Source organism: Lactuca virosa, chromosome 8, assembly GCF_052849685.1.
Source record: "Lactuca virosa cultivar CGN04683 chromosome 8, Lactuca_virosa_CGN04683_v6, whole genome shotgun sequence".
NCBI lineage: Eukaryota > Viridiplantae > Streptophyta > Magnoliopsida > Asterales > Asteraceae > Lactuca > Lactuca virosa.
The window spans coordinates 30,426,737-30,440,953 of record NC_136433.1 but is presented as its reverse complement, the minus strand read 5'-3'; the positions used below and the strand labels follow the sequence as shown (position 1 = coordinate 30,440,953).

Below are 14,217 nucleotides of genomic sequence, written 5' to 3'. Positions count from 1 at the left end.
CTTTGTTTTGTGTTAGCTAGTTTCTTCCATAGATGTTCAAAAAAAAATTATACATGACTTGCAAGATTCTTTAGTAATTACAAGTGAAACTCTCTGATATTCTCGATCTTTTGCTCTAAAGTATTAAGCATTGTGTCAACCGTAACAATTCGCATCAATAGACAAATCAACCAACCTTGATTGAGGCCTGGGGTGTTTGAGTTTTCAAATTTGCAAACTTTAAAATATGAGAATGTATCGTGTTTCCTTTATTATTATTATTATTTTTTTTAATTCATTAACAAAAATTGTTGTGCTAACAAATCCAAAGATGAGATAACCAATCTAAAAGGTTAAAAAGGTAATCGTAAATTTAAATCATTTGCACTATGAAATCGTTAGATTAAGTGATTAACTAACACAAATAAAATTATATTGTGTACTATAAAGGATTTGAAGAGAACTATAATTTGTATTATAAAAAAGAATCATTTTCTGAGCTTGTTAGTTATTTGTTATAAAACCAAGATGAAGGCTGGTTGATTTATATGTTGTTACGTTACGTGTTAATTAGAGAAGACGCAATGCCTTACGCTTTAGATCAAAAAACCAGAAATGACTTTGTTTATTCGAAAACTAGGTGTGAGACCCGTGTACTACACGAGTTTATTAAAAATAAAAATTTAATATCAATAATTAAACATTAAATATTTTATAAATTAATATTTTTACATAACATAATGTAATCTTTTGGAACATTTATAAAATAAATCAAATATTCTTTAGAACATTTATGAGACTTTATTATTAAATTAATAGAATGATTCTCTTTCCTTATAAAACTCATTAGAATTTTGTAGAATTTTATTTTTAAAAATAAAAATTCCCAAAAAAGTGATAACTGAAAAATAATAGTTCTAAAACTCCCACAAAATTACATGCGACAAAACTCTTAAAATTTGACGAATGAAAAAAAAATAAAAAAAATAGAAAAATAAAAACATTCATGCACGATCCCTTTATTTTTAGGCCCACTTAGCCTAGTCTAATATCATTTTTAGGTTAGCCTAGCCCAGCAGCCCAAATTGGATGAAAACCGAAGGAACAGCAAGGCACATCGATTGATCACGGTGCCTTTGGCTTCGACGTCTAACCTCTCTCATCTCTCCCAGCTTTGGACTGCATCAAACGAACAACACACAGAGCAGCGAAATCGGAAATGGTGAGAGACGAAAATGAAAATCCAGTTTCAGAAGTAGATGAAGACGAGGAAGAATTATCAAATGGAGAGGACGAGGAAGAAGAAGATTTTGATGAGGATGAAGATGAGGAAGACGAGGAAGAAGAAGAACCACCAGTAACATCGGAATCTAGAATGCGAGCCGAAAGAGCAAGAATGGAAGGAGTCTTTCATCGGATTTCTTCTGAGAGAGTTCCATTGAGAGTCCATGATGTGTTGATCAAAGGAAACATGAAGACTAAAGAATCGTTAATCGAAGCTGAAATCGGAGCCCTAAAAACCGCCACGTCAGTCCAAGAGCTGCTTCAGGCGGCGACGATAGCGAATGCCAGGCTTCAGAAGCTTGATATATTTGATTCCGTAAATATCACGCTTGATTCAGGACCGCCTGAATTGCCTGGGACTTCTAATGTGATTGTTGAAGTTGTTGAGTCCAAAAACCCTCTCACTGGTGATATTGGCATTTTCACGAAGCCTGAGGTACTAGTTTCCGTTTATTTTCCGACTTTGCAGTTATATAATAATACTGTGTGTTGTAATATATTGATCATTTTGTTGATGATAAGTGTTTTTGATTGCTATCTATGTTTCTACTATCATTTACAGTTCATATCGTGTGACATTCAGTCATTTATGATACTAATTTTGATCATCAAGGTTTTCAATATTGAGTTACCTTTGTAGGATGAAGTATTCGTTCATGAGGCCAAGGGCCAAGGGTTTTTTCTTCTGTTAAAGATGCATTTCATTTCTAATATAGTAATATAACATATTTCATCACTTGCTTGATCTGTAGGCTAGATCTTGGTCACTTGAAGGATCACTTAAACTCAAAAACTTATTTGGATATGGAGATTTGTGGGATGGTTCTTTATCTTATGGGTGGGACCAAACATCAGAAGCTAGTGTTGGCATCTCTTTGCCAAGATTCATGAGATTGTTCACTCCTGTTATGGCTCGAGTATCCCTTCTTTCTCAAGATTGGCTCAAATTTTCCTCTTATAAGGAGCAAGCACTAGGCCTATCTCTTGGCCTACTTTCAACCAAGAACCATGATTTAGCATATAATCTTTCTTGGCGCACGTTGACTGACCCATCACAAATGGCTTCTGAGTCAATAAGAAGGCAACTTGGACACGGTTTACTATCACATTTGAAGTATACTTTTAAGATTGATAAGAGGAACTCACCTCTTAGACCCACTAGAGGGTTTGCTTTTGTTTCTTCTTCTCAACTTGGAGGCATTTTTCCAGATTATCGCAGCTTGCGTTTTGTACGCCAGGTATGTCCTCATCGTATTCCAAATTTTCAGTTGTTCTTGACTCGTTTTGCATGTGAAATAAGATGCTTTTACATATAATCAAGATTCCCCGGCTTCATTCCCAGAACAAAAAAAAAGCTATAATCTTAATGTTTGCAACATGTGTATGTGCTAGATACAATCCAATACAAAAGAGTCATACCTCAAAAAGAGACATACCTGCCTGCTGTCGAAAGGATTGTTAGGCCAAAATTAGGGCATTGTTATCCTAATGATTTTAGCTTTGAACTAATTCATTACTTAGATGGAAAGTTTGCATGTTCTAAGGGTCTGTTTCTTTAACTTAATGAGCTTTATTGGTTAAGCACTTAATATGGAAAGCTAATACATTATTATTTTTTCCATCCAACTCCTCTGACGTTAAAGTTGATGATTGTTGTTAAAAATTGTTTGTTGGAATGTAAAGGTAAAATGATTATTTAGTCCCATTCAACGGTTAGGTTTATTCAGTATAGAAAAGAAAAGAAATGTGCATTTTGTATAGTACCACACTTATCCAAACAAACACATTACCGCATTCAGCCACCTTAATGAGAAAAGAAAAAGAAACAATCCGTAAGAATTATGATAGACAGGAAAAGCATCATTGGTGGCTACAGTTTGTAGGTGATAAGCTTGTGAGATAGTCCAACAAAAAGCAACTTAGTATCAACATCAGTCATCAACTGATGAGTTTGAAATATATGTTGTTGTTCTGAAATTGTAAGGGAATTTGGAATGTTAGCTCCCAAAGGCCAAAGTAAGTAGCTCCTGAAATATATTGATTATTATGACATCCTCATGATTTCAGTTTGATCAATCATGTAACTCTACTTTGTCGTACTATATATTGTTAAACAAAATGAATAAACACATGTATTCTGATTATTGTTTAATAGGAATTTGATCTTCGATATGCTTTACCTTTGGGTTTTGCACGTGCTGCTCTCAACTTTGGAGTTGCTGGTGGTGTACTTTTCCCATGGGGAAGTGAATTCCTGAACACACCAACATCATTACCGGATCGATTCTTCTTAGGTGGGAACTCCTCTCCCGTTTGCTCATTGGGAGGGCCCACATCCTTATTGGGCTTCAAAACCAGGGGATTAGGCCCAAGCGAACCAAAACGCCAATTCAAAACAAATTCTGAAACTCCTGAAAGAGATTTTGTTGGTGGAGACCTTGCTGTTACTGGCTTTGCAGACCTTTCTTTTGATCTCCCTCTGAAGGTATTGAGGGATTCTAATATTCATGCACATGCGTTTGCTTGTGCTGGAAGTCTAACCAAATTAACTGAAAATTCATTTCGTGACTTTTCCTTCCAAAAGTACCGCGACTCCTTCCGTAGCTCTGCGGGCTTTGGGCTTATTGTACCAACTAAATTGTTTCGCATGGAGGTTAGTGTTACTCACTTATCAAGGCTGCGTACTTTCAAATTAAGGCATTATATTATACTTTCTTTTTAACTTAATAAGCTTAATGGGTTAAAGTTAAACACTTGACTGATTTGGACAACTAACTATAGTATACTATAATTGACTTGATTTGGACAGGACAGAATGGCTGGCTTAATGGGTTAAAGCCAAAAAAAAAAAAAAAAAAAAAAAAAAAAAAAAACTGGCTTAATGTATTAAATAACTAGCCCTTCTTCTTTTTTCCTCTCACATGTTAAAATTGATTAATATTGTGAAGTTTGTTTGTTGGAATGCAAGGATAGAATGGTCATTTATTCTTTATTGGGTGTAGACTCAAGAAAAGAAACAAAAGAAATAGGACCCTCATCTATGTATGTGTATGTGTAACACTTTTTATCCTGACAGACTTCATCATCTATTCAGCTACTTTATCCATACATGACTTAATGGAGAAAAAAAAAAACAAAAGAAACTGGCTCTTACCTGAACCTGATTATAGATGAGCTATAATTGGGTTGATTTTTTAAAGTAGGAAGAAATAAAAGTAGGGATGGGAATGGGAATGGGATGATATAATAAACAAAGGGATCAATGAAACTGCATTTCTTCTATCTTTTGTACGAGTATTACTATTAAAGTTGATTGTTTACTACTTTATTTAGGTGAACTACTGCTACATAGTGAGACAACATGAACATGATCGAGCAAAGACTGGTGTCCAGTTTAGCTTTTCTTCACCATTATAGGATTCTCATCCTGGTGTCATCTCAACTTCACAACAAACAAGCCATTAGCCACTCCACCGCTGTCATCAGGTGAAGTGAAGGGTTCTTGTAATTTTGAAAAAAAAAAAAAACTACAGAAAATTAATAATCTCATCTCAGTTATATGACAATTGACATGCTGCTTTGTTTGAATTGTTATATCTCATCTGTTGATGTTGTTAAGAATTTGTTTTGGAATTCTTCGGAGATATGTGAGTGTGAGTGTGTTTCTGGTTGTTTAGAAATTACATGAAAGATAGTGAGTGAAGTTGGAATTATTGGGTGGTGTAATGTGTTGTTGTGTGATGCGATTCGATTCGCAGACGATTAATTTTGATTCAAAGGCAGGGCAAGGCGTTTGATTGATTTGAGATCTTTGGGGGTGTGTGTGGTGTGGGCCCAGCTGTTTGATTGAGAGTGAGTATGAGCGCGTGAAAAACACTCATGAGTCATGGTATATGAATATGAGATTAAAAGGTGATCCAAGTGGGGACACAGCGATCTAACTGATTTGATATTAGCGGACCCTCACCCACCCACCCAGACCCACCCTCACCCTCATCCTGTAGTGTTGTTCTTGGGTTTACCGTTTTACCAAAAAAAAAAAAAAAAAAAAAAGCCAAGGTTTATTGGTTTATACCATCGCAAAACGGTTTTTGCATTCAATTTATTTCCTATTTATTTATTTATCTATCTACTATTTTAGCTGGAAATAAATTTGATAAACTGTGTTCTAATGAAAATATCCGTATGAAGATGTCGTTTTACGATTACAACAAGAACTTACATTTCAAATTGAAATTATTATCTTCTATTAAATTTAACTGTGTAATATAAAATTATAAATTATGTTAGTTTTTTTTCAATACAATTTGTATTTTATTTTGTTATTATTAAGTTAGAGAATAAATGATAGTTTTATATAATAATATAATAAAATATATTTATTCATAAAAAACAAATAAATTTATTTTGGACATAATAAGAGTTAATCACAAAACGATTAGAAAAAAGGAAATGTTACATAACAAAATAACACTTTATTTAGTGAATTACTGTAAAATAATAATAATAATAATAATAATAATAATAATAATAATAATAATAATAATAATAATAATGATTTTATGTAAAAATGTCATACTTTTTTACAAGAAAATGATGTTTTTTCATAGAACATAATTGTTACTTTTGGTAAATAGGAACATTTTGAGAATTCCGCCTAACATTTGAGACATAAGATCAAGTGGCATGGGTCGCCACAACGTCGTTAAGGCTGATGTGGCTGCCTATAACGCCGTGATAACATCAAAAAACATCCCCTCTTTTTTTTTCTTGTTGCTTCTTGTTGTCTCAATAACCGGATGAAACAAGATCATCTATTGGTTGCACAAATTATCTCTCTCTATTTCTCTCCTCTTAACAAGTGTTATAACACCATGAACACAACCCCTCTTCTTGTTGCTTCTTGTTATAACACCACCAAAACGGACTTGCAAAACAAAAGTGGGTTTTAGACGAAACCCATGGGTAGTAATAGTATAATATGTAAAAACAAAAATGTTATTATACAGAAACAATTTATGCGTTATAATGGATAGTATAATATGTAAAAACAAAAATGTTATTGTTGTATGAGGAAAAACTATTGTATGCAAATTAACTCTCATTTGTAAAAACAATAGGCTTCCATAGAAGCCAAGAATGGAATATTATGAAAGCCAAACACTTAATTGACTTTATTGAACCTAGTTTTTTATACATTTAAAAGAAATATTCATATTAGTCAAATCATGATTTCTTTATTTGGCAAAAAATAGATTTCTTTGTGAAAAAAATAAAAATATGTGGAAGATGGTTGTACGGACTATTCAAATTTCAAAACGCGATTTCATAAAAAGTTTATTATACAATACTTTTAGACCAAATAAATTATCATTTTTGTGATATAACCATCCCATTTTTTGTATTTTAGTGATTGACTATAAATAATCAATTAAACAAGACTTATTTATAAACATGAATAGCTTATAAACCAAATCTGTTTATCATTTATTTGTGAGATCAATGATGTGATGTGACTTATTAATAACTGATTTAGATTGTTAATGGTTGTCGCCGGTCACCGTCGCCGTCACCGTGGCGTGAATGATTAAATAGTTGCGAAATCAAATACGGGGCCGTTTCACATCCACCTCGAGAGTCGAGGCCCCAGCCCAAGTGGAGAGAGTAAAGCCCATTATCTCTGTCTTCTTTTTCTTCATTCCACCACTTCCCTTCGAAGTGACAATTTTCTTTTCATTTTTCTAATTCTTCAATAAAATATATAACAACCATAAAACTTCTATTTACATTTATAGATTTTTATGTCATAAGAAAACATGTGGTCGTGATTATGCACTTGATCTTATCAAGACTCAAGAGTTTTGTCGTATGATTGATGATTTTTTATTATGCTTTTCTTATTATTATTTTTTTTAATAATGAATTTATGCGTCTAGGATTTGAATTTTTTGTTCCTTTATTGTGGCTTTCATTATTAGAATTTAGACACATTCAATGTTTTTGCACACTTTGAAAAAACAAGTATATGCTAGGCTCTTGAAAATGATGTAGAATAATGCTGAAACTAGTCAAAAGAATTATACTCAATTTTTCAATTTGCTGTCTTTATTATATCATAAATGATTTGAAATTTTTGTTACAAATTTATGATTAACCGTTCCGTTGTTTCGAATATTATAGCTATATGTCATCTCATATGATGGCAAGGACTAGAAATGAACTTGTGTTACGCTACATCCTTGTTGAGATTTGATATAATCACTTTTTGTGACATGGTTTCCATTTTTGTTACTAAAAAGAAAATGATTTCAAGTCTAAGATATTCAACCTATAATCAACTCTTGATTTCTAACTACCACGTTTGAAAAAACTCATATCACCCTCCTCATATTCAGAAAAAGATATTATTTTTTAACTATTGATTTTATTTAAATTTATGATAAAAGCATATCAACCGGTATTATCTAAGTGATCCGGTAATTATGGCCGATGACATGAGTGGTTCATGTAATCCCTTGGCCTCTTATAAGATATCTATAAGTAAAACTCAATAAAAATATTATGTGGGTGATGATCAAGTTCTTAACTCATGATATATTATAAGATATCAAACAGATAACTTTGACCACCCATGTCATCAATCATATCACATCCAGTTATTACATCACTTAAATGAAACAAATTAACAGACGTTTGTCCAAAATTTGGATAAAACAAATAAATAAAAAATATTATATCTTTGCTTAACAAAAAAAATAATATGGGAGTTTTTTTTTTCCGTATATAGACATGTCACATCAACGTCACATCATTTTCTGTTGTGATCCTTTCATTTCTGGTCTACCCGATGAAATAGCCATCCATTATTTTCTCACATTTTTTAATTTTATTTTTAGTACAAACAAAAAAATTATTTACTAAATAAATATACAAAATTATTAAAAATAAATATAACTTGTTTATAAAAATAAATACAAAAATAATTGTATTCATACTTCTTTGCTATTTTTTTTTACTTTTTGGACATGCATTATTTGATTCATGATTAATTGCAAAATAAATATAATTTTTTGTTCTTATATTTATCATAACAAGTTTATTTTTCATTTTATATATCTCATATGAGATTAAAATATAAAAACAAGTGGGATGTTGATGGTGATTATTGATGTTATAAAAAATGAGTTAGATCGAGTTGTATTATATAAGCGTATGAATAAATAAAATAAGAGAATGAGTGATGTTAAATCTTGCTATAGATGAGACAAAATTTATGGTGATACGGTGAGGAGGCGATGTTCATCATAGTGCATGTAGTTCCATCTCAGGCTCAACACCATACATACTGCGGTGGATATACACCTTATATATTGCCTGAATAAAAATAACTCTTTATATAAATAAATTATTATCAACAGATTTTCGCTATTATTGTGATAAAGTAATAAATGTTAAGGTGAGAGGGAGTAGTGTCACACTTCCTTATTTTGTCACACTTCCACGTAGGTGACACATCAGTATTTACCACAAAATTGTGGTTTCATGCCACACTCATTTTTTTTAAATAATTAAAAATTTTAGTTTTAATTAAAAACAAATTATTTCATTAATTAAAATAAAAACTCATTACATTGCATTAGTTGAAAAAAAAACATCACACTAAAAAAGTCCTAGAAACTTAGAAAAAAAAAAGAGAAATTAAAAAATAAAAAAAAAACAAATGAACTATATGAAGTCGTCCTCCGAGAACTCGTCTTTTTCAGAAGAATCGAACGATAGCATTTTTAAATTTTTTTTAGAGGAAAAGTAATAGAAAGATAAAAAATAAATTATAAGGTTTGAAAAATTTAAATATGAATGGTTAAAGGTTAAAAAGGAAAAAAAAAAGAATTATTTAAAATTAAGACCGGTCAAATTGGTTTGGAAAATGGAGAAAGAAGCACGACTATGGGGTACCGTAGTGTGGCCTCCAGCGCACCCAGACCGCACTGGAGGGGTGGTGTTCGTGATGATGTGGTAGGAGACTACGGTCTCCACCGTAGCCACTCCTTTGAGTCTAATTGTTTAACACCATGGGCTTTTGTATGTTTTAATGTTTTGATTGATTCAATATCTAAATAAGTATAATTAATACTTTAATAGTTTATAATAAAAAGGTTGACATGATCCAAGAGTTGAAAAGGCCCATCCACTTTTCGGTTTCGGTTAATGAGGTAATACTTGCTTAAAAAAGTTTAAACCACCATGTCCCACCACTTTAGATTGTTAAATTGATTATGACAAACAATTATACATATGAACCTAAAAGCAAACAAAATTATTCAAACCACCTCATCATACATTCAGCATAAATCCAAGGACCATTTTTGTGACTCGCACTATTTTCTAACATACACCTTGTTAGTTATATGCTGCGTAGTTCGTGTATTTAATTCTACAAACAACACATGTTATTTGATAAACTAATATTTTATTTAATAATAAATATCTTTATTAAACTAAAATGTATATTTGTTTTGTAAGGGAAAAGATACGAAGATGGTAGTGGTAGTGGTTTTGTTGGGTCCATCAAGTGAATGTAGGTTCCAAAGCAATGCTTGTGTAGGTTTACTTGTTGTGGATGTATTCAACTTTATGTATTGAGGGGTTTCTTCTTTGGTTGAAATCTCTTTTCTTCAATCAATTCAAATATCACAATGTGAATCTACTTTTATTTTTTTATGATGAACAACTATCATGACCTATCTAATCTTATGAGGCCACAATTGTCTCATCCACTCCTTTGTGGAGATGAACCATCATATGTCCCCCTTTAACTCCATCATTCACTAATGCTCTTAAGAAAGAAAATCCATCTTAATAGATTAATTTAGTTTTCATTTCATAAATATGATTCAATTTTAAAAACTAGAAACAAAAATTATTTATATCATGTTAATTCTTTTTATACAAAAACTAATAAAATGATTGATGACTCATTAAAGCAACACTAAATATTTCTTGGGTGGGGAGGGTACATAGATAAAAGCCCCTTCCCATCAAACGCTATATATTTGCAAGAAAGGGGAAGCTAAAGAAAAGGCAATCCCATGAGAGGGCAAGAGCCACGTTCAACATCTTCTTGTGCGGCTTGCAAGTTCATGAAAAGGAGGTGCACCCCTCATTGTCTCTTTGCACCTTATTTTCGAGCCGATGAGCCCAACAAGTTTGCCAAGGTTCACAAGGTCTTCGGTGCAAGCAATGTCACCAAAATCCTAAATGAGGTCCCTGAACCACAACGACATGATGCGGTCAATTCCTTGGTGTTTGAGGCCGAGGAGCGGCTCAAGGACCCGGTGTATGGATGCATTGGCGCGATAGCATCTTTACAGGATAAGATGTTCCAGTTGCAACATGATCTAGCTGTGGCTAAAGCCCGACTAGCTCGATGCTCATCCAAAACATCTTATGCTTCTTGCTCGACTACATCACCATTCTTGATGTTGGATGGTGACTTTGGTATGTCCTCTTTCGGTGATTTCACAATGGATCAAGGTGGGCTAACAAGTGACTTTCACCAACACCCTTTTCCATGACACGACGTCGTTAATTTAGAGACGACGTGATCTACTAGAACTAGAACTTGCAACTTAAGGACTTCTACGAGACTAATATTTCGGTTCGTCAGTTGTCTTTATCTTTTTATCGGTTTGGACTCGGCATAAAAGTTAAAATCCTATGTGAATTCGAAGCAACTGATTTAGGTATTGATGGGTTTTGTTGTAATTATTGATCTTGAAAAAATGCTACAAAGAGATGCTTATTCTTCTTGCTTTTGTGTCCTCCTTTTCTTGTGCTTTGCAAATGCAATTGCGCTCCTCTATGCATAAAGCAACCAACATTTTGGCATGCTTGAATGCAACCATTACTTTTCAAAATTTGTATCAATAATCATTTTCAAAAATTATGATATACGTTCTCTCATTTCCCGATTATTAATTTTATTTTTTTATTGGGATTAAATAGTTTTTAATTTGTATTTTAGTTTTTGTTATTATTATTATTCCCGATGTTAGACTATTTATTTTAGAAATTAGAAGGGATCACAAATGGATTGTTGACATAATTAACGTCCTCGTATCTTTTTTCAACCAATTTATAAAGGTGTACTTGATATGAAGGAATAAAGATGAACTTAAATATATAGAAATTGAAATCACCTAAACCCAAGAAGCCAGAAGGGGATGAGTTTTATTTCAATTCCTGTTTTTCGTTCTTATTTTTATGTTTGCCCCTTTTGTTCTGCTCGATCATTCGTCTTCATTCCATCCTTGTGTAGTTGTTGCTATCTTCTTATTTATTGTTTGAAGTTATATATATATATATATATATATATATATATATATATATATATATATATATATATCATTGAAAACTATTTTGACTTTTTGAGTTTTAATTAAAACATAAACTACAATTTTTTTGAAAATAATACTTTTAATAGTTTCATAATTGTCTGTAACACTTTTATTTAATTATACCTTAAATAAATTTTAAATGTAAAATAAAGAGTTAATTACATAACTTGTCCCATGCTCTCCCAAATCCGCAGATTTAGTCCAAGGGACCAAGTTGTTACATTTTGGCCCATATTTCGTAGTTTCATTTCACATTTAGTCTCTGCCCGTAACAAACTTGCAAAGATTATGTTACCTCTACTCATGTATAACGCACATAAGGGCAATTTGGTCGTTTCCTCCGTATCTCTCCTAATAACTGATTTTATTTTCTTTTTTGTCGACTTCATCTTCTTCCTTCTTGTCAATCTCCCTTCTAGCTATTCACTTACGGTGACGACTATTGCATACATCTATCTATTAGCATTTGGCTTTTGCACACGCACATAAAATTTCTTACAATTTGAGTTCAAAAACTTATACTTCACGGTTGGTTAAGTTTTTGTTATTGTTTGGTAACAATTTTGTGTGAAAATCAAATTGATAGTTTTTTCGGTTATATATGAAGCATTGCACATTTCATGAAAAGTTGCAATTGTTGAGAATTAGTGCTACAAATTCACGGGTTGTGACTTCATTTACATTTGATTATTTTTCTATCTTCTTAAAATTATCATAAAAATGTTCAGAGTCATGTTCGCAAGAAAAGTTTGTAGGATCGTTGCCTACAACTCTTAAACGTCGAGGAGGTCTTGGGAGGAACTTAGTCTTGATCTCATCAAACTATCAACGACCCGGTGAGGGCTAATATTACTTAAGGATAACGATCTTAATTTATTACATTAGTAGTTTCCTTTATGTTTTTATCCTCTAGCTTTAACAAATTTCTTGTCATTTCTTAGATATTGTAACATCCGCAACTTCGGGATAGACAATTAAGATATAGTAAGTGATAAGTATTATAATTTGAACCCTCGAATAGGGAAATCGTTAGTCTCGCACGTCGCAGACTACTTCTTATAAGTCTTGTAAGGAATTTATCGACAAACGATAAAACAATATTTTTATAGAAGGTTATTTAGAATAAATAACCCCAACCAAAGTTATAGTAGATGTGACAAGGATTGCGTACATAAAAAGAACTCAGAAATCTGACTTCGCATGAAGAAGTTATGCTTCTTCGAAGTTCTACGATTAAACCGGCACGGCTATGCGCGTCGTTAAAAATAAATTTTAGATAGGTTGCTTATTAGCCTAAGAAATCTAAACGAAATTCATAGTAATAATAAAACCGATAGTGTGCATGTAGAGAACGTCCAAATCTGACTCCGTATGAATAAGTTATGATTTTTTGAAGTTTCAGCGCAGCTGTGTTAGCACAAAAACTGAAAATCAAATCGGTTGATTGTTAGACAAAACAATCTAAACGAGAATTGAAGATCTTGTGATTAGGAGTTCATCAATGTAAACACAGTCGAAAACGAAGTTTGTATGAAGGAGTTATGAGTTTCGTACGAACTTTAACAATCTAAACCGGTCTAAATATGAATTTTTGTAAGAGCAAGAATTAGTTGTTGAGACGTTAATGAAAGTTGTAGAGCTCGTCGAGAGGATTTCGGGGATATAAATAACGTCGAAAACAGAGCTTGTATGCGAAAGTTATGGTCGTCCGAAGATCTGCAAAAATTTACATGTCTCGATGACGTGGCAGCACCAGAGTGCGCCACGTGGCATGGTCGGCAGTCGGCTCTCCCGCAAAGACAAGGTGACGTGGCCCAAGGAGTGTGCGACACGTGGCACCACAAAAATGGTGACACATGGCAGTCTTCTAGAAGCAATGTCGTAGAAGGATCGGAGTGTGACACGTGGCAGGCGGATAGAGGACCAACAAAGCTCGAGGACGCGGCGCGCCTCTTGTCGGTGCGCAGCGCACGCCCGCTGCAGTATATAAACCCCTCGATTTTTCTTCATTTCCACACCAATTTCCAATCTCTTTCTCTCTAACTTACTACTCTTTTTTTAGTCCGGATTTTTGGGTTTCCTTGGGATATTTACCAAGGTTCTTAAGGGGTCTAGGTGTCCACCAAATAGAGCCTTTGGTTTCAGAGCTCTGCCCGCGTAATTTCCCATTTTTCGGTAAAATCCTGTAAGTTAAGATGTACTTATTTTATTTCAACTGTAACTTATATTTATGTTCATAGTCGTTATTATGAACCTATAAATAAGATTTATCAGTGATTCCAAGTTATTATACTGAGTGATCTACTTACGAGAATAATATAAGATGGATTTGGTGAGGTGTTTAGTATGGGATATCCAAACAGTATATTTGGTACTTATATTGCTTAAATTCTTATTTATAGCCAAAAAGGATATTCTCAAAAGAAAAGGACTAGAATTGAAGAATGATGAAACCTTGGAGCTTATTGCTTACATTAAGAGGAAAATAGAGAAGAAAATCGAGCATATTGAAGTTCCCACATCATGGACAACTACATCCCACGACATGGCATTTGGA

The 14,217-nt window shown here is 32.9% G+C and overlaps 2 protein-coding genes across 2 annotated transcripts; both read left to right on the top strand.

Moving 5' to 3' along the window:
• Positions 1-1,090: 1,090 nt before the first annotated feature.
• LOC145130013 (uncharacterized) lies at positions 1,091-5,064 on the top strand. Its single transcript, XM_079064863.1, has 4 exons — positions 1,091-1,699; positions 2,016-2,501; positions 3,419-3,916; positions 4,597-5,064. Exons 1-4 carry the CDS (start codon positions 1,199-1,201, stop codon positions 4,678-4,680), a joined length of 1,569 nt encoding a protein of 522 aa, XP_078920989.1. The 5' UTR covers positions 1,091-1,198; the 3' UTR covers positions 4,681-5,064.
• Positions 5,065-10,296: 5,232 nt separating this feature from the next.
• LBD21 (LOB domain-containing protein 21) lies at positions 10,297-11,072 on the top strand. The gene has a single exon (XM_079063405.1). The coding sequence runs from the start codon at positions 10,353-10,355 to the stop codon at positions 10,836-10,838; it is 486 nt and encodes a 161-aa protein (XP_078919531.1). The 5' UTR covers positions 10,297-10,352; the 3' UTR covers positions 10,839-11,072.
• Positions 11,073-14,217: the final 3,145 nt, after the last annotated feature.